The following is a 21,798-nucleotide window of genomic DNA, read 5'->3' as shown; positions in this document are numbered from 1 at the left end:
GTGGGCTGACACTGCCTGCTGCTTGGCCTGATTCAGCTCCATTAAGGAGGCCAACAGGCTATTAACCCCAGCGTCAATACCTCACAGGTTCAGCCGCACTCACGAACCCATTTCAGCAGCGGTCATAAACACTGGCCTTATTATAGTATCTCTGGGCCAAAGCAGTCTGCCCCGGTCAGCCCTGTAACAAAAGAGTCCTAAAGTCAGCATTAACCCAGGCAGGAAAAAGGTCAGAGACAAACAGGAAGTGGTGTGTGGAAACGTGAACTAATGAACTGGTACTGCATGTTAAACTAGGGTTGGATTTTTTTGTGTAGTTAAAAATCCTTCTCTCATTTAAGCATATGAAAAGGGCTACTGGGTTTGTGCATCTTGGATGGAAGATGAAGAGCAGGGACTGAATCAACATCAGTTCAATCCCATCATGTTCTCATGTCGCTTCAAGGAGAATTTTATTCATAAACTCAGAGCTTAAACAACATCATTCAAGGAAGTGCTGAAAAGGATGAAATTGATTTACTGACTTAACTGTTGCATTTGTCTCACAGCGTGACAAGCGAGGTTGCAAATGGAATTTTTAATTCTCTGGGTTACAAAGTAAAAAAAATATGTCAGTGCGATAATTTATAAAGCTGTAGGGCTCTTACCTTAATCAGCCCCGAACCATTTTAAAACTCAGCCCCCCTCTGCATCCATGAACAAGCCTTTTTTTTTTTCAACAGACATTTACAAGAGCAAGAGGAGCACCCTGCTGAGAAGAACTATCAGATAAGTCAAATCCCATCTTGGAATCTGAGATGAACTCTCCAACATTCGCAGGGATGAGCCAATCTGCACACTCAAATACGAATGTTTCAACTTGCTTGGGATTCATCATACGTTACCACCCTCAGGTGGAAGCAGAAGCAACGGCACTGAAAGTTAGAAATGAATAACAGACTCCTTTAATGGATGTCATGGAAGGAAACAGTGATGTCACTTCTCTGCTCTTCCCTGTGGCAGGCTCAGGGTGTTTACCCAACGCCCTCAGGTGTAGTGACTGAGGCGTCGCTAGGCAACCGCACCATCCCTGTTGTTGCTCTGCCTCTGGCACTCAAGTGGGAGCTTATGTGGACTTAACTCAGAAAGAGCAGCAGGGCTGAAGAGTGGAAGGAGGATTACCAGGAAAAATATTAGATTGGGCTGAGACACAAGGGGCGAGGCCTTACCTGAATCACTGCTGGCATCAGACAGATGCCGTGAGAGACTGTCGGGCCATGCTGAGGATGTTCTCATGACTTAAAAGTCTTTTTTCCCCAGTTCTTTTCTCACAGCAACACTACGCTTTCATAATGTTTTCAATAAAAACAGCTTCAACTATTTTGTGATATGAAATGGGAGAGAATCTGTTCAGAGGAAAACATCATGCAACACTCAAACAAATGGAATCAGGGTGTTAAGTCTAACATGAGGATGAAGATGAAGCTGGGTAAATTAGATACTGCCACCTAGTGGCTCCTAGATATATTTTCATTAATGAAAATAATATTGTGGCCACTTTCCACTGACAGCTGCAAATATTGTCCCTCTTTGGTCGGCGCAGATACAAAAGCTGCCTCCAATCACTGCAGCATCAGGCCACTTTCCCAGTGCCAGAGCAGCCGAATCATTTCCAGCCCATGGTTTATGGTGAATGTTAGCAGCTGATGACAGCTGCTGCCAGAGCACTGCGCTTGGGCCGATAATGGGGACAGACTTAAACAAGACAGCCCAACAAAGAGGCAGACAGTCTGGTGGCAGACCGTGTGCGTGATTTCATTTCAGTTTGAGAGATGGGATATTCTCTGTGGAGTTGTGGGACATATACATAAATGCATGGACCCTGGGGATATGCAGTGTGTGCAACATACAGCTTTACAGATGTTGGAGGATTAAGTCAAATTATCTGTGAACAGGTAGAGTTGTAGAAATTTAGCCAATTAATGTACAAAGCTCACATACACCACACATCCAGATGCTTTAATAATGCAATGCTGCCCCCTAGTGAATGCAAAACACTTAAAACACCCAAACAGTTACTGGAAAATCATTATTTATTCAAACTTTTCAGTAGAGAAAATGTCATGTCCTTAATGCAGTATGCGTAAAATCTCAGTTCTATACAAAAACTATGTAAAACTTCAGGTGAAACATTTACAAATATACAGGAAGAAACTCCAGTTTCTTATGCCAGACACACTACAAACCTAAAGGGCTGTCCAGTAGCACACTACAGAAAAAGCAGGTAAATAAATGATTGTTGTCAGTCACCATTAGAAGAGTAAAAATGTGTATTGGGAAGCTACAAAAATAGAGTTTTAATGTAGACGTATGTTTGGTACAGCAACACAGGTTGGAAGCCTTCAAAAACCTGTTTGGGTAAATGCGAAATCAATTTAAAAGAAAAAAAATTAACAGATAAACAAAAAACTGTCTAAATGCTCTGAATATTAAAACTCTTTTCAAACAGCTGGTAAATGCACACTTCATCTCAAAGTTAAGTAATGTGAAATAACTGAGGTGTCACGTTATTAAATAAATAACTAAACATTAATTTAAGGTTGAATTTAGTAAATAAATACGGTGGGAAAAGAAAAATCAAGTAATGGCGATGACAGAGAGAGAGCTACCGCTTTCTGGTCTACAGCAGGCTGGGCTGTATGGCTTATTCAGGTAGGAAGGCAACTCAGTAGGTCACACGGTTCAAAGTAATTCTGCCGACTAAAAACAGAATGAAATCTGTTTTTTCTTCCAAAATAATTTGTTGGTGCTCTAATAAAACAAATTTTCATTGCTTTTAAGCATATTGTGCATAAAATATTCCAAAAATAAACTGTAAACTATACAGTGCACAGTTGTCCAACACACACACACACACACATAAAAATCGTCCTAAAAAATGATCTATTTTTGCACCATCTTAAAAAATGAAGTCATACGGGTCAATAAAGGGCATCAAAAACTGCTCTGAAAGGAAACATTAACTCGAGGAGGGAGGTAGAGAGGCCTTCCAGTATGGCTACGATTAGATTTCAGGTTTATCTGAAAAACATTTAAATGTACCAAATCAATCGTCTCATCTTCATCTTTAGGAGTCTCCTATGCTCTTTGAGGTGGGAGCGTTTGGTCTCTCCACACACTTTGCTGAGCCCCCCACCCCCCCTCTTTTCCCCTTCTACTCCACCCCGTTCTGACATCAAGCCTATTTGAGAAAGCCCTTGTAGAGGAAATGGGAGTGACTGGTAAATCTCTCATTCTCCAAACTGAAGAGCAGGTCCCTGAGATTGACGCGTGTGATGCGCTGCCTCGTGGGTCTGGACCCGGATGAACCGGGCCCACCAGCCAGCGAGGAACCCGTTCCTGATCCCTGTCAGATGGGAAACAGTGATGAGAAGAAAGAGAAAGATAGGATGAGTATGATGGCAGGGACAGCAGCATGTCAGTTGTAACAAGAGAGACATGAGTAGGCTCCTGTAACCATGTAGGTCTTATACTTTCATTAGTAAATGAATCCCACTGAGCAGCATGATGCAGCGGAGTTGCTGCACTGAGAAGACCAGATGGTGTCCCTTAGGTGGGAATCCACATGTTTGCATTTCTTTTCAGCATTACACCCAAAGTACAACATGTGCAGACAAGAGAGCTAATTAAAAGACTGCAGGTCGCTCAGCCTACATGAAGAAATGCATCACCATAAATGGAGGTAGCAACATATAAAAGCCCTAAGTAGTAAATTTTAGTGGTGGAGTCAAACCAGCATCCTCTTGTTATGAGCATTGACTGTAACTATTTACTCACTGCTCTTGTTTGGAGCATATTAGAGGTAATCTGCCAATCATCTGGGATAAAGCGCTCAATTAAACTAAAATTAAATTCTAAATTAAAATTCTGCGGGAACGTGGTGTAGATCACGTGTTACAGTCATCCTGCCTGCTTTCTTAAACAATCACATCATTTTGAGATGGAATGTTGTATCTAACACAGTACAAAAACCCTACTTTTCAGACAGAGTATAGACACCAATGGTCTATCATTGGCAATGAAATGTCAGTTTGCATTTGCTTTGGCTTTTCTGGATGTGGCTGAAGCTTTGACTGGTTGGTAACAAGCCAAAGTGCTTCCACATGCTAGCTTTTTATGCAGATCCACTGTCCAGGTGCTTCACTTCTGGTTCTCTTAGTTCCTTAAAAATAAACAAAAACAAATCCTTTTTTGACATTTGCAAACTGATGTAAAATCTTTTATGTCTACAACTCTACGCATCTAAGATCTGATCACTTTCCATACCCCTAAAACAATAACGTTTGTTATTGAACTGTTTCTGAGCCAAAATAGCTCAAAATGTTTTCTACAGGATGAAGGAAAAGCATGAAAGTCTAAGATGAATTTGTAATCATATTAGACAAGTCTTTATAAGAGTCAGCTGACAGTTACCATGGGTACAGCCTGACCTAATGACAGGCTGTTACTTTCTCAGAGGCGCACAGATGATGGATGGCAGGTTTCCGTCAGAACATAGTGGCTGTGAGTGACAGCCTGTGACCAAATCTACAATGTGTAGCAGATGAAATCACCAAGGAGAGGGGCTGAGTGTTAATATCAGCCAATTCTTCATAACCAATAACTGTTTATGGCAAAAAAATAATGTTTCTAACCTGATCTCATTACTGCAGTCAGTGGTATTTCAACATGAGGTAACTGAAAATGCTCAGTTCTCTGATTCATTTCTGATCGAAGGGCCCACACACACACACACACACACACACACCAGCCTAGACGAATCTCTGGGGCAGAGCCAGTCAGGTGAAGACCTGCTCTTTCTGTGCCTTCATTGTGCTTTGACCATGATGTTCTTCTGATGATTTTGAGTATGGAGGAGGAAAAGCACACTCAGAAAAACACAGACGTGCAAAAAAAAGATAAACTCAATAAATGCTAAACACACGGCTGTGACCATGGAAACAAGTTATTAGGACTCAACTGAGTTTTCCTGGATCCCTGAGTGCTGCTCACTGCCCTGCCTACCCAAATAATTACAACATTACAACATGATCAAGAATCACTATCTGTTGCTATCTGATGTGTAGAGCAGGCAGACCTCCGTCCAGACTCATCTATGTATGCAGTGAGAACTATGACATAAATATCATCATATAAATAATCAAAAATCTTCCAAATTTTTTTCCCGAATAACGACCGAAGAGTTTATTTTACAGAAAGTTAAGAAAAAAGTCTGTCAGAGTGTTCCTGAAACATCTTATCCAAATTTAACAAGACAGACAAATGGCCTGAAAACAAAAAGGTTTTGGCCACTGTGCAATGTTACCTCAGCTGAAGCAGAAGACGATAGCGAGTCCACATTCCTCCTCTTCTTCCTGGGGCCGATGGCTGCCAGAGCAGTCAGGTTGGCCTCCCGTTGTCTCATTTGAGCCAACTCCTGCTGTTGCATCTGGGCAGCACACAAAATAATATAGAAATCCGTTATACTGAGTACATGTGCAGAAATGGAGGCTGGCAGACGGTCCTCCATCCCTTCTCATACCTCTTTGGCCTTCTGCTTCAGACGCAACTGCTCTGGATCCTCTTGCCGAGCTCGAGACTAAAACAACAAACAAAATGAAGCCAATATTAATTGCTCTGCAAGACTTAAGTGTAATTCACCATTAATTTAGGTGTGCAGAATGGGCCTGTTAAAAGTCAGAAGCCGTTTTTACACAAACTTCTTATTTTAGCAGCAGGATTATTAAAGAACATTGATTCATTCATTTCTTTATGTTCAGACTACCGAAATCTGTGAGTCACTTCTTGCTTAATGTCACAAAGTTTGGAGTTATAATAAATCCAGAATGCCATTTGATGAATCACACATCTATCAGGATACCTGCTGAGTGAAAATCAATCACTGGCGACCTTTTATCAAACTGTACAGAAGAGTAAGTAAACGAGTTCTGAAAAGCTCTAAGATGCCAAAACACAAGAACCTCTAAACACAAAATTAACAGATGAAAGAACAGAACCAAAAGATAAGAAAAAAGATAAAAACATGATGAAGACAAAGTTTGTGATTTAAAGACTAAAACATCTGTTTTTTCAATTTCTCAGGCCATCGTTTATCAAGTTTCCTTTATTTCAAACATGTTAACGGCTGTAACTAACTGATGTTATTAAATACGCTAAAATTTTTAACGCATGCGCAGCATCCGTCATTAATGACGATGAGACATGGAGGAGTCTAGAGGCAACATGGAACAAGCTGCTTGTATGGGCTCAGTATTAAGTTGCGGTTGCGAATTTTGTCCATATCTTTACACGTTTATCTGATTGGATGGCGACAAATCAAACTATCTAATCAGAGAGCAGATGCAAACTCTGAAATTATGTGCAAATATTCATTTAAAACTGCAAAACCTTTATGACTTAATACTGAGCCCACATGGTTGGCTCTATGGATGGACTTGAGGGCGTCACACCCTGGGGGATGAGGATGTTTCAATACCCACTCTTTACCTGGTGAGAGGGTTCAACACCTGCACTTTTTTCACATTAAAAAAAAACTTCACACGTAGTTTTGCAGAAACATCACTGCTCTGGTCGTCTCTGTTTGTCCAGCACAGCTTCCTCCTCTCCCCCTTCCTCTCCTCTCGTGAATCATGACAGCTGTCGGTGATCAGCTGATCGGCTTTTCTCTCTTGTTGCGTTTGTTAGTATTGCTTTTGGACGCTCTAGCTAAAGTAAGCTAAATTTATCAGTCTCATGTCAATCAGACCCATGTCACTATCACAGGAAGCTGAAGAATGAATCATGTTGATAACAGCAGCCTGATTCAACTGGATATTGTTTGCCTTTATTTCAAATAACTTTTCAGTATTAACGGTGTTTGCTGGTGAAACAGCTGTAAATCTGCTAGTCATCAGACAGCCATGCACACATCTATGTTCAGATATCTAGTGAGATTTAAACAGCAAAGGAAGCAAGGAGACGTCTTCTTTAAATCTTTGTTGCTGAGCAGAAAAATTATAAACAGGCTCTAAAATACAAATCAGAGCAGGACTTCACTAACAAAGTAGTTGACAAGTGGCAGAAAGGATTTATACTTCAGCTATGCAGGGGTGGGTCTAGAAAAGTTTAGATGGGGGGGGGGGGGGCACCAGGAAAAGGTTGGAACAAATAAGATGTATTTTCTTGATTTTATGTAATATTGAACTGATTATTACAACTAAAATGATTTCTAATGTAAAAAAGCAAAGACTCAAGTAAGCATTTGCTTGCTCTTTCTATTGATACAATACAGTAAAACCAGGCACATTTCAGGCATAGTGAATGGTGATTAATCATGACTAATCATGATTAATTCATTTGTGAGCTGTGATTAATCTGATTAAAAATTTGAATCCTTTGACAGCCCTGATAATAACATAAACTACTCAGGAGCAATCATCCAAATCATTTGACGTCTGTCGGGGAGGATGTACCTTAGCTGCCTTTAGCAGGATCTCTCTCTCCTGCTCCTCCTTTCGCTGTTTCTCCAACTGGTCCAGCTGCTCAAAGAACTTCAGCTGAGTACGAACATCGCTGCTCTGCTCATAGTTCTCATCCTCCTGCTAACAGATGGTGCAGTAAGAATGTTATCCCAAAAAGCACAGCACAGATTATTTATTATGTTCTGATTCAGTAACCGAGCCCTGCAGGGAAATGTATTATTATTAGTCTGGAAACATCTAGTTAACGCTTAATCTCATCTTCATCTGCAGGAAACAAAGGCTTTTCTATCTGTTAACAAACCTTAAAATGGATGTTTCTCTGTTGGGCTACTTGGGAGACTTTTTCAAGCAGGTTCTGAAGTCGCTGTTGAGTAGCATGGGAGACGTAGTTCACCACCTCTGCACCCAGGTCAGTTACACCATACCTCTTACCTGGAGCAGAGACACAGCAACAGTTCAGCATGATGAGAGACTGATCTATGGTTGACAACGTTTAGTCAGTCATGCCATCAATGCCTCACCTATCTCCAACATTCTCCTCTGCAGCATGGCGCAGGAGAGAAAAGCCTCATCCTTACAGGAATGTGTCACTGCGCCAACTAGTCCAGAATTAGTAGCCAGGATGTTAGCACTCTCCTCCGTCAGATTCACTCCAGCCATGGAGGCCACATCGTTGATGTCATCATCATCTCTGTTAACAGATGCAGTGAGGAGAAAGACTTCCTTCACAGTGTTTTAATGTGGAATGCAGTACTGAAACCTGGATTTATGTTTTCATTAATAATCATCAAGCTGAAGAATTTATGTACACTGTGTGCATTATTACGCAAGTAAGTAAATGGACCATATTATTATTTCAATGCAGATTTTCCAACTGCAAGCTGTATAAACTTGACTGCCTGCTGGATTTCAGCATACAAGGTGATGTGCATCTGCGCATTGAGGGAGAGCGTGGCTGTAGGAGACCAACACCCTATATCAGGTGTGCAAAATAATTAGGCAGCTTTTTTTCCAGGCAAAATGGGTGACAAAAGAGAATTAAGTAAAACATTGTAGAAAAAATCTTTCAGAGGGAAGCAGCACTCTTGAAACTACCTATCTATTAGAACATCACCACAGAACCATCAAATGTTTTGTTGCAAACCCCCAAAAGGGTCACAAGGACAATGCTGAGAGAAAAAGATGCAAATCAGCTGCTAAGATTTGAGAAGAATCAAATGTGAAGCTACTAGGAAGCCAATTATCCTCCAATGCTGTCCTATTTCAGAATGGTAACCTGCCTGGAATATCACTAAGTACAAGGTGTTCAGTGCTCAGAGACATATCTAAGGTAAGAAAAGCAGGAACCCGACCACCACTGAACTAGACACATTTGAAACGTCAAGACTGGGCCAAGAACTATCCGAAGATAGATTTTACAAAGGTTTTAGGGACCGATGAGATGGGCCCACGGCTGGATCAGTAATGGGAATAGAGCTCCACTCCAACTCAGACACCAGCAAGATGGAGGTGGGTAGTGGTATGGGCTGATATTATTAAAGATGAGCTTGTTGGACCTTTTCAGGTGGAAGATGGACTCACACTAAACTCCCAAAGCTGTTGTCAGTTTGTAGAAGAAACTGTCTTCAAACAGAAGTACAGGAAAAAGTCTGCATCTCTCAAAAAGACCATGACTGTTATGCATGACAATGACCATCTCATGCATGGAAGTACTCTGCTACGTGGCCAGCAAGTAAAGGCCTTAAAGATGAAAGAACAATGAGATGGCCTCCTTCCTCACCTGGCCTAAACCCTGATGACGATCAAGAAACCCAGACACTGTCAGACTCCATGGATGGAGACTTCTGAGTGTTTTGAAAAGAAGGATCTACATTGGTCAATGAGGATTTTTTTTTTATTTAAAAGATGTTTGTAAAGTTTGGGTTGTTTATTATTCTTGCATTAACAGATAAAAATTAAAAAGTAAGATGGGAAGTTCTTTGTTTTTCTTTGAGTTCCTTGATATTTGTGCACACACACAAATTTTTGTGCAAAAGCCAAATCCTTCCTTTCACTTCTTTAAATATTCAGATTTTAAGTTTCTAAACATCCTGGATCAACCAAAGCACCGTTGTTGTTAAATAAGAAATCTAATCCTCAGTGATGCAACATGCCTAATAATTGTGCACATAGTAAAGCAACATTTACATTTATGTCATTTTTTGCCCTTTAACAAGGTTAGTTTATGTTCCAACACCAAGTACACTTATACTAAAATGTTAATGATGTGTAGCATCAAAAAACAGAGACTGATTAGAAAGCCTACTTGAAAGTGCCACCCGCCTCTTTCAGCTTGTTTCTTTGAGCCAGAGTCAAAGTCACAGCAGAGCCTTGGTTAGAAACAGCTGGCACCTCTGGCCTCAGTGGAACTGCAGACAGGAAAAAAAGAGACAGATGAAAAATGACAGGAGCAATTACAAACACGCACAGACAGAGGTGTTCTATGACTGACATCTCACCTGGCTGCAGCTCTTTAAGTTGGACCTGTTGAGGCCCCAACATGATGCGACCAGGGCCCTGATTCCTTGGAGTCATCATGGGGGCTGTTGGTAAGGGTACCTGAGGTCTCAAAATTGTTCTTGGCTGCTGAGAGTGGAGAACCGAAAAGGAAAGCCATCATAGCACATCAAAGCATTTATTTCTAAAATAAGTTCAACAAAACAAAAGTAACTGACAAATAACTGGACACAGCTGTAAATTCAACTCAGAATTTACATATGTAATAGCAGGTATCTGAGTATCTGTTACCATTGAGGTGGTCTGTCCTGGTTTGTTAACAGCTGGCAGGAGCTGAGGCCTACAGACAGGAGCAGTGAGGCGAGGGGCTGGGCTACTCAGAACCACCGTGGGGGAAGTGGATGAGTTGGAGGAGACCGGACCTGAGGCTGGCTGGGGAAGCTGACTCTGCTGGATGAAAGCTGTTGAGTCTGGGGTGAGTTGCCTCAAGGCTGGGAGGCTTCTCTGGAAAATTCACACAGGCAGACCAACAACACACAAGTAACCGTAGAGTTAACACCCTGGGCATGCAAAATAAGAATATTTTAAAGGTGAAAAGATAAAAAAAACCACAAAAGAATACTCGCTTTCTTACCTCCAGGAAAGGCACAAGGTAAGGTTGGGGTGAGGAGTTGAGCTCTTTGTACAATCTGCTGGTGAATTCTTCAGCTTCCAGTTTGCCCTCCTAATAAAACCCATGAAGAAGCAGGAGTAATAGCTGTCACTTTTATCAGGGGTGGGTTAACAGATGTTCTATTGGCTGAACATTTGTTCATGTTTCAGAAAAGTTTTTCTGCTACTATCGTGTCACAAACAGCGTGTCACCTGTTTAGGGCTGCACAATATATTGAAAATTTACTTTCAGCGTGATATCAGCCATATATTATAACTCATGGCTAAACAGAACAGCATGTCAGCTATTTGGAACGTTTAGAAGCAATGAGACACTACAAACACAGGTAGCTGAATACTTGCTCCAACCACTAGGGGGGCACATGTTTAATCTCTGCTGCCACCTACAGGATGACCACAAGGAGCTTTAGATGAATCTAGCAGACGTGTGTGTTGCATCATTTTACAGCACCACCATAACTGCGAGTCCTCATTACCTCGTATCTGCCGACATGCACAGCAGCATTGGCATCTGGACTGATGACGTTAGACGCTGGTCCACAGTTACTGATGTGGGCATACAGCTACACAGCTTTCCCTGCTCTCAGCAGATCAGATCACAATCTGGTCCACTTAAAGCCATGCTACGTTCCTGAGGTCCAGCAGCTACCTGTGATCACCAGAACTGTCCAACGGTGGTCACAGGAAGCAGTACAGACTTTACAGGGACCTGCCCTGCTCAACAGGAAGCTAATATCACATCAGACACCATTATGAGCAACATAGGGGTGCCACAGGGGACGGTCCTGTCCCCATTCCTGGTTACCCTTTACACCTCAGACTTCAGGTTCTGTTCACAGTCCTGCCACCTGCAGAAGTTCTTGGATGACTCTGCCATCGTGGGCTGTATCAGCAGGGACCAGGAGGAGGAGTACAGGGGTGTGGTGACTGGACCATGACTGGACCATAAACACTGATGCCATCTACAAGAAGGGTCAGATTCGCTTGTCCTTCCTCAGGAGGCTCAGATCTTTCAACGTCTGCAGGACCCTGCGGCAGATGTTTTTTCACTCAGTGGTAACCAGCGTCATCGTCTACGCTGTAGTGTGCAGGGGCAGCAGGCTGAAGACAGCCGACACTAACAGACTCAACAAGCTAGTCAGGAGAGCTGGATCTGTCCTAGGAGTTAAACTAGAGTCTGTGACGGAGGTTTTCGAGAGGAGGATGCTGAGGAAGCTCCTCAGTATCGGGGACAACGTCTCTCAGCCCCTGCATGCCACACTGACGTCCTGTCAGAGCTCTTTCAGCCGTCGACTGAGACCACAGAGGAGCTCCACAGGAGGTCTTTACCTACATGAGGCTACCAGACTTTATAACTCCTCCCCCTTCAGCTGCAGTGAAGCTTAAAAACTTACTGTAAATAAGAACTGCAACATTTATCTGCATATACATGTTCTTACCTTTTTATAACCATAATTTATCTGTATATATCTGTTCATAACCATAACATAGTCTCATTTGTTATATTTTTTTCTGTACCCTGGCACCTGTTTGTTTTTTAATACAAGACAGAATTATATATTAATAGTTTTGCAAAACATGATTACTATTAATTTTCCACGGATCTTCTTCAGGACAGCCTCCAGCTGAGCCTTAAACACATGGAGTGAGCTTGATTGAGGCTACTCTGGTTTTCTGGCAAGATTTTCCAGCCCGTATTTTTTCACTCTTCACCATAAATAGCTGGTACTGCTGGTGCGACATATATATATATATATATACATATATATATGTATATATGTATATATATATATTTTTTTTTTTTTATATGTTTTTTTTATGTTAATTACTGACATGAACCAAGGAGAAAACATTACCATGTACAGCCGCGAGAGGGCGCTCTATGCTTGTGATAACTACAGTATTTGCTGCTCCTGTTACACTTAAAAATGAACTAAAACATCAACTTAAAGACAACTGAGAAAGACTGAACCCAAAAATGCCCCCAAAGAAGAAAATCCTATTCTGCAGCTTACAAAATACAGGTAGTAACTGCAGCTAAAAAAAGTAATTGATAAGCAGTTAGCAAAGTTGTTCAGAAACGACACAGAGGATGAAGAATTCAATGATGTGGGATGAGATCGGGAGCTTGGTGAATTTGCTTGCCACTAACTTCTTGTTGGAGTCGCTGGCTTGTTATGTTCAGCCTCCCAGGGATGTTCTTTATGCTATTATGAAGCTGAATAACTCAATGTGTTCAGGCTTTCTGCTACACTTAAATGAATGTGGATCATCGTCATGGCAAAATAAAAGCCGCCATTCTTTCAGAGGAGACAGAACACAGTAAAGCTTGTCACATACTCCAAGAAAAACAAGAACGGTTTAAAAACTGTTTGCTTTGGTCTTGTCAATTCATACTCAGCGAGAAGCTTTGTCCACAACGGTGTTTGCTGACTATTTTTACTAAAAATCTAGCATCAGCTAAAACACGTTACTATTACAGTTTTTCTCAAATGCTAAAGCACATTTCACAAATGTTTCCTCCATGTTCCCCAATGCCTAAATACAACACCCTTTTCTAAAGCTACATAAACACAACCACACCTTCGAACTTCAAAGCTCAAACTTCCACACCAAAAGAGCAACTCGAAGCTTTCAAACATGTAAACACTATCCACATCATTACACACTACAGCAAAACAGTTGAAAACACAAAGCTCAATTTGTGAGACGGGTCTTTGTTTCATAACTGCCAATGCATATTTTTAGAAACTTTGCAGTAACAGATCTTCTTAGATCTCTGCAGAAGATTAGGCATTTAGATTTGAGAGTTTCATATGAAGAGTATAAATCTACAGAAAATACTGCATGTACACTACTGTAACACGACTCAATGCAGAATCTATTGCACACAACAGTACTCTTGAAAACATGATCAGGGTGTGAAGTTTTTTTATTGACATTGTCCCAAATGATCACATAAATGTGATGTGCGGGCCCAGGATGGTGTTGGCAGAGCAGGAGGATGTCTCTTAGCTCCTCTAGAAAGTTCAGGAGACGTTGGGTGTTGTAAGACCCAAGGACAGCATGCCGGTGGACAAGCCCTGATAATGCTGGCCACAGTGAACCTACTCAGGTTTGGACGGACTCTTAGCCCTGCTGCAGCCATTGTCATGCCATGGACAATGACATGGTCAATGACTGTTGCTCGCATCTCGTCCGTAATGATGGTGCGAGGTTGTCCTGCTCTCCGTCCTAGACCTCCTCCTCTCCCTCCTGCATCTTCTCCTCTCCCTTGTTGGCCTGCTCCTCTTCCTCCTCTGATTTGAACTCCTCTTCGTCGTTGGCCTGTTCCTCTTCTTCCATGGCCAGCTCTTCTTCCTCCTCTGACTTGAATTCCTCTTCCCCTGACTCTGCCTTCATCCATTTTGTTTGTTTGGGATCTTCAGCAAACTGTGCATCTGAACTTGCTTTTATACATGTGGTCACAGCATTACCAACAGGCGTCTTCAATTTTGAGTTGTTGTGTGTAATGAATGACGCCAGGTGTGTTCATGGTGTTCAAATATTGCTGACTGTGGCAAGCATTTTGCATCTTATGAGCTTTCATTTGAGAATATGAGCAGAGTTCTTTTGCAACTTGTGTTTTAGTAAGGAAAATGTGTTTAGATTTATGCGAACGGAGGATTGTGTTTTGTGAATTGTGTCTTCATGAGAAATGTGTTTGTGATATTGGAAAATGATGGCTAGATTTAGTAAATGTGTTTAGACAACTGGTCATTTGGTTTAGGGGATTGGCTTTTGTGTTTTAGCATTTGAGAAAAACTGTATTATAGCAAAGGCCATAAAGTTCAGAATGAGAGTTTGTGAGTGAAGTTCGGTATGAGAAAACATCAAAGTGACATCAAAGTTTATTTATGGCAGATCATATCGTCATGGCAACTTTCAGCAGCGTTAGCACATATTGCATGTTTTGCTGATATCCTGTTTGTGAGACGCACTCACCAGCAGGTCCTTGACCAGTTGTCTCACACTGGCTGCAGTCTCTGTGGACTGTTTCCCACTGGATGCCAACTTGATTAATGTAGACAAGAAGTTCTTACATTTTTTCACATTCTCCATCGTCTCCTATAAAAAAAAATAAATAAAAAACATTTTAAAAAACATGAGAAAACCAATTTAAATCACATTATTGAACAACTATGTTATACACAACCTGGTTACCTTCTTTAATTGCAGTGTAATAGCCAGCAGTGTATCAGCACACAGCAGAGTGCAGCCATTTATCTGACCCTTACTGTAAAGAAACTTACTTTGCTCACTGTTACTGAGGTTACTGTGGTCACGGCAGCCCTCGGGGTTATTCCTGGTACTGTTACCCCAGCTGAGCTCTGTAAAGACAAAAGAAAGGTGTTAACATCAAAACTTGTTTAGATAATCAAAGTACTTTCTTCAGTCTTCCAGGTCTTCTTAAGTAAGAGGACAGTGTGTCCAGATTTGTTCTAATACAAATAAAGTTTCATCCAGAATTTAGGTTTTTGGTTTGAAAATATTGGGAAAGATGTCTACACTTCAATTATCATTAATCTGCATTCATTTCATATGGAAAAAAAGAAAAAAGTTTTACATCTGATTTAAGTGAACCTAGTCTTTTTATTTTGGCATTGGAAATAAAAATTATTTAAGACAAAGAAAAATCCTCAAAGTCTGAACCAAACTGGATAAAAGAGTAACAACCTCTGATTTTTACTGCTTTCCCAAGAAAGGAGTACAATTTATGATCAGTCTAGCTTAAAAAACTACACAGCAGCCTTAGCACTGTAGTTTTTAAATAACCACTGAGTGTAGATTTTACTGTAAGAAGATATGAGACGATGGACGATGTGAGACGATGGACGATGTGAGAGATATGAAAAGATATGAGACGATGTGAGACGATATGAGACAAAGTGAGACGATATGGGACGATGTGAGACGATGTGAGACGATATGAGACAAAGTGAGACGATATGAGACGATGTGAGACGATATAAAAAGATGTGAGACGATGTGAGACGATATGAAAAGATGTGAGACGATGAACGATGTGAGACGATATGAGACGATGTGAGACGATATGAGACAATATGAGACAAAGTGAGACGATATGAGACGATGTGAGACGATGTGAGACGATATGAGACGATATGAGACAAAGTGAGACGATATGAGACGATGTGAGACGATGTGAGACGATATGAGATGATATGAAAAGATGTGAGACGATGTGAGAAGATGTGAGACGCTGTGAGACGATGTGAGACGATGTGAAAAGATGTGAGATGATGTGAGAAGATGTGAGACACTGTGAGACGATATGAGACGATATGAGACGATATGAAAAGATGTGAGACGATGTGAGAAGATGTGAGACGCTGTGAGACGATGTGAGACGATGTGAAAAGATGTGAGATGATGTGAGAAGATGTGAGACGATGTGAGACGATGTGAGACGATGTGAAAAGATGTGAGACGATGTGAGACGATGTGAGACAATGTGAGACGATGTGAAAAGATGTGAGACGATGTGAGACGATGTGAGACGATGTGAGACGATATGAAAAGATGTGAGACGATGTGAGACGATGTGAGACGATGTGAGAAGATGTGAGACGCTGTGAGATGATGTGAGACGATGTGAGAAGATGTGAGACGCTGTGAGATGATGTGAGACGATGTGAGACGATATGAAAAGATGTGAGACGATGTGAGACGATGTGAGACAATATGAAAAGATGTGAGACGATGTGAGACGCTGTGAGACGATGTGAGACGATGTGAGACGATGTGAAAAGATGTGAGACGATGTGAGACGATGTGAGACGATGTGAGAAGATGTGAGACGATATGAAAAGATGTGAGACGATGTGAGACGATATAAAAAGATGTGAGACGATGTGAGACGATATGAAAAGATGTGAGACGATGTGAGATGATGTGAGACAATGTGAGACGATATGAAAAGATGTGAGACGATGTGAGACGATGTGAGACGATGTGAGAAGATGTGAGACGCTGTGAGACGATGTGAGACGATGTGAGACGATGTGAGACGATGTGAGACTCAGCTGCTCGCCTACTGACGAAGACCAGAAAGAGAGCTCATATTACACCAAACTAAAAATCTCTGCATTGGCTTCCTGTGGCTTTGAATAGATTTTAAAACACTTATTTCTTATTAAAGCTGTTAAAAGGTTTTAGTTCTGCGTATTTATCCAACTTGCATTTCGTTTATGAGCCTCACGGGGCCCTCAGGTCACCCGGTTGGTCTCTTATTTATTCCTAAATGGGGACCAAAACTTATGAAGAAGCATCTTTTGGTTTTTATGGTCCTTTTCTGTGGAACAGCTTCCAGACAGCCTGAGGAACCTGGGAGGCTCGTAAACTAGAAGCAAGTTGGATAAATACTCAGGACTAAAACCGTTAACATTTGTATAGGGTCCTATTTTATATTATTTTTAATCTTATTTTATTTTCTTTCAGAGTAGAGTCGCTGCTCCTCCACATCGAGAGGGGCCAGATGAGGTGGCTCGAGCATCTGGTCAGGATGCCTCCTGGACGCCTCCCTGGTGAGGCGTTCTGGGCCCGTCCCACCGGAAATGAATGAATGAACGGACGGACGGATGGATGGACGGATGAATACGTTTCCTCCAAATTTAGGTCTAAGCAGCACAAAATCTAACTTTCAGTTTTAAAGGGGAGAAATAAACAAAAACAGTGAAAAGTACTTGCTATAACGGTTGTTATAACTACTGCAAAATACATCTTTAGTATGAATTTATTTTATATTTTGAATAAATAAATTTAAGAAATCTTCCCACTGCTATTTTTTAAATAACTATATAAAGATGTCAAATTAAGAGTGACTTTTAGAACTGATCCCTGAAAACGCATTCAACTGTCAGCTCACAATGAAATTCAAAAGGTTTTATTCGTGACCAGCATGTGTTTAATGTCATGCTCATTTCTACATTTAAACACAAAATAAAAGCACTGGGCAGCATGCCGAACACTCAGAAACACACTGACATCAACACACCTGTAAGACAGCAGGTCTGTGAAGAGTGGTGGCTGCAGTGAGAGGCGTCGCAGGGGGACAGCCTTGTCGGATTATGGTGCTGGGACGCACTTGCCTGCTGATGACTGCGTTTCCAGGAGCCTGAAAAATAGCACACAGCAAAGCATGATGCAAAACACTCACTTTGACCCCACCAGGAAATAGATCTACTGTATATGATGAACACAAAATAACTGTGTTTATAGTTCTGCTAAATGAAGACTAAAAGTACATAATACTTCTCGAAATCCACCTGCAGCTTATAAAATATAACCAGCTTTTCAACAGATACTTGTCAAAATTGCAGGCTGATAACACTGGTTGAAAGACAGACATAATTAATCCACATATTAGCCTTTCCCTTGGCAAACACGAACAGCTTACCTGGCCAGGAGGCACATTTGTAAGTGCAGCTGTCCGAGGGGCCATGCCTCCCTGTGCCTGGGCTTGCATTTGGGCGAGAGCTTGCTGTTGAATCATCAGCAGCTGTCCGCTCTCGCTGCGCACGAGCACCATCCCTGAAGCAAGTCAACAGAAACAACTTCACTGTCACCGCTCCTGTGGTGGAGCCAGAAAAACTTACAAAGGGTGGCAGAGGAGTGGCATGAGGTCTGAGCGTTGGACGTCCTCAGTGTGGTGTGTGAAAAACCACAACATGTAAACAGAGTAAAAAAAAAAGGGAAACAGACAACATTTTAGGATTAAACTTTAAAAAAGGTTAACTCAAAATAAATGTAGAAAAAGAACTATAATACACATGTGGGGTGACATCAGCCGTCTCTTTTAGAAGAGCTGAAGACAACAATGATTCTTCTGTGGAAGCTAATCTAAGCTCTTTCCAGTACTGAGGACACATTGCTCAGATGTTAGCTTTGTATTCGGATATATTTAAAAAAAAGTATATATAGAGTGACAGAGTTATCTAGCACAGTCTCAGGGGTTCTTTATTATATTTGCATCATATTTTGTTGATCATGATTATTAATGAAATAAATTGCAATATAAGGAAAGCTTTGCATATCTAACCTTATAAACATACCAGTAGGCATTTACTGAAAACATGTTATTTTATTGTGTGACATCTAATGTCACTGCACTGGCATTTGAATAAAAAGATACCATATGGTCCAGCTAGGATAAAAGGCGGATCAGTTGACACCACCATCATTCTCTCCATCATCTGCCTCCTCCTCGCTCTCTGCTCCTGTCCCTCATTCTGAATCTGAAATCTTCTCTTCTTCATCCCTTACAGCTTAACCTACTTCCATCTTAACCCGCCAAGTCCCCCAGACCTGATGGCATTTTAACTTGTTTAAATTTTATTTATTCTTCTTCATGTGTTGCTCTCTCGGTGGCCTTCTTCAATTCTGACCCTCCTGGTCTCTCTACCATTCTTTCTTCTTTATTTCTCTCCTTTGCTTTTTCTAGCTCATTCTTAACTGTTTTCCTTCAAAAAAAAAAAAAAAAAACTGTCTCCAATTGCAGGCCCTAAATTGAACAATATAATTATCATGTTAAGAATGAGTCACACATGCAGTTTTATTTAATTATTAGTTTACTTATTGCCTTTGTATTTGTTATTTTCCCGGTTTGACGGTATGGATTTAAGGTGATTTACTGTGCAGCCTCGTTGTTCTGGTACTGAAGTCTCCAAATGTTTTTTTCATATCTAAATGCTTCATAAACTGCTCTCGTGGATTCAAAACTAACCAGGAAAATACGTTCCAGCAAATTACACACAAATGACTCAATATCAGCAAGTGATTAATGCATTGAACAGTGACCGTCCATCACCTTCAGCAGACACGTTTCACAGATTTAACTTTACTTCTACTTTGTGTGTGAAATCGTGACTTGTGGACACCTGCTTCACCTGGAGAAAGGTGGGTGGCTCGGTCGCTCCCCTCTGCCGGGTTGCAGACACAGTTTTCTACATGCATCAGTAAAACACCATCATCTGCAGCCACAGAGCAGGAGGCAGAGGCGCGCGCGTGTGTGTGTGTAAATCCTTTGTTTATTTCAATGTTATAGGAGCAACCAATAATGTAATACCTGCCAAGCACATAATAATTCGTAAGGTAACAACTCGTAATGATATTTTTTTTTTTTTTTTTTTTGATTAGCAAACTGCCAAAAACATCTGCATATGCCTAATTATATTATCAACTGCAGTTTTTACGTTTTCAAATTAATTTTAGCCAAAATTATTACATTATTGATCGCTACCCCCACCCCTGCATCCCTGTAAATAGTGCTCTGTACTATACTGATAGAAAACTACCTTTAAAATAGTACCATATAATTGTGTTGCTTGAAAGAGTTATTTCTAAATAACTGTCTTGTTGCCTAGTTACCATAAATACTGTGCATTTCCCAAAGCAAATAAGAGTTTACACTTCCTCATTCTCAGCACACGAAACGTTCATTCCAAAGTTTCCCTGTGTTTATTTTTGTAAATATTCATGAGGACCAAGGGAAACATTGGTATATCATTCAAGAGTCACTAAATAAATAACTTCACACTTCACTCACCTGGGGGTAGCTGGATGTTGTGCACACCTGGCTGTCCTAGAGAGGTCTGTGGGAGCCTTGGAGCCAACATGTGCGGTGTCAGGGCTCGGATCCCGCCAGCACTTGCAGCAGCCATGGCAGGGGGCCGGGGAGTACTGTCTACTCCAGGGGTGCCAGCAGGTTGCGGTGCTGACTGTATCATCGTTGCAGGTGGCTCTGCCTTAATGATGTGCGAACCTACGCTTGCAGACACGGAATTGCACGGCTGACCATTATTTACGAGCGGAGTTTGTATGCCGATGGCTATCTGATCTGTTGCATTGGCAGCAACAGAGAGGCTCACAGTATTGTTCCCATTCAAAGTTGCAACCGACCCTGCGGTTTGCATAGGCGGCCTGATAAGTGTTACAGTGGGTCCTGTTTGAGCTGCAGCAACAACACTCTCAGAGTTCATGAGCGGCGTCTGAATTACACTGTTTGACGAGGGGGATATTGTTGCACCGACCAGCCCTTTTGACAACACTGGTCCACTGCTGACAGCTGTGACAGATATCGCAGTGCTGCTGCTGTTACCAATGCCACTTGTCGCTATCGTACCCTCGAGAGGGGCAGCGCGTCCTGAATTGTGGGAGTTCATAATTTGGCTCCCATTAAAAGTCTGCACAGAGTACGAGCCCACTTTTCCCGAGTGATTCGGCTGAAAAGTTACACAGTCACTGACAACAAGTGTTTTGCCAGGCTCGTGTTCCGTGCTGGAGTCGGTGCTGGCCGTCGTTGCGTCCATGGTTTAACCATGGGGAGCTCGTTATGTGTAGACCCCAGCACTTTAACTTGTTAAACAAGGAGTACACACGAGATCAAATGTGATGGGGCAAGACGATGTCACATATACTGCTTTTCTCTGTCAATTCCGGCGCTTGATTTTCGTGTGTGCTCGGAGAGATTGAGAGGAAAACAACATTAGGAGTTACAGCGTACCTGCTTTAGCAATCGTCTTGACCAAGTCCCAGCTGGACATTAGCTCGAGCTACCCCCTTGTCCCGGAACTATAACCATGTAATTAACGGCTGCCTCGTGCCTACCCCAATGGTTGTTGTGACACAAGAACGACAGCTTTGACTCTACAGACCGTGTCGGATGACAAACTACCGTTTTATTCACCCCTCTCTGTAAAAACAGTTCATCCAGCGGGCCGGGGCTAACCGCCATCTTCACACTCCTGTGAGGTTGTGAAAAGTGAGGTACTTACCAACTGACACGCGCATGCGCACAACAGCTAAACGACTCCGGCTGGGAATTTCTGTACGCTGTGATTGGCTGTACCATATGCTAAAAGGCGGTACCAATGGCCTCAACTGTCATTCCATGGGATGCCTGAGAGGGTATAACATCGTAGTGGGAAGATAATGTTTTCGTCAAAGCATTTATTGTCTACTGCCTTTTTATACTTGAGCGATAGTTATTTAGATTCTAAATTCTGTCCCGTGACTGTTGGTGGAATAATAACGCGGTTTGCTGCAACTTTTCTGATCTAATTTCAGAGTT

At 41.7% G+C, this 21,798-nt stretch overlaps 1 protein-coding gene across 2 annotated transcripts; it reads right to left on the bottom strand.

The window, feature by feature from the left end:
• Window positions 1-2,054: 2,054 nt before the first annotated feature.
• taf4a (TAF4A RNA polymerase II, TATA box binding protein (TBP)-associated factor) lies at window positions 2,055-21,475 on the bottom strand. 2 transcript variants are annotated; one of them, XM_041980688.1, is made up of 15 exons: window positions 20,275-21,475; window positions 18,127-18,260; window positions 17,725-17,844; window positions 14,960-15,037; window positions 14,652-14,774; window positions 10,630-10,719; window positions 10,287-10,499; window positions 9,998-10,124; window positions 9,805-9,907; window positions 8,021-8,190; window positions 7,801-7,931; window positions 7,491-7,619; window positions 5,561-5,617; window positions 5,345-5,467; window positions 2,055-3,385 (listed from the first exon to the last, which is right to left on the bottom strand). In XM_041980688.1, exons 1-15 carry the CDS (start codon window positions 21,035-21,037, stop codon window positions 3,221-3,223), a joined length of 2,526 nt encoding a protein of 841 aa, XP_041836622.1. In that variant the 5' UTR covers window positions 21,038-21,475; the 3' UTR covers window positions 2,055-3,220. The 2 variants fall into 2 exon arrangements, with proteins under 2 accessions (XP_041836622.1, XP_041836623.1); XM_041980689.1 differs by having other exon boundaries at window positions 7,491-7,616.
• Window positions 21,476-21,798: the final 323 nt, after the last annotated feature.

The sequence above is a fragment of the Melanotaenia boesemani genome, chromosome 3 (assembly GCF_017639745.1).
Source record: "Melanotaenia boesemani isolate fMelBoe1 chromosome 3, fMelBoe1.pri, whole genome shotgun sequence".
NCBI lineage: Eukaryota > Metazoa > Chordata > Actinopteri > Atheriniformes > Melanotaeniidae > Melanotaenia > Melanotaenia boesemani.
The sequence above is the reverse complement of the archived record's forward strand: the minus strand, read 5'-3'. Positions and strand labels throughout refer to the sequence as shown.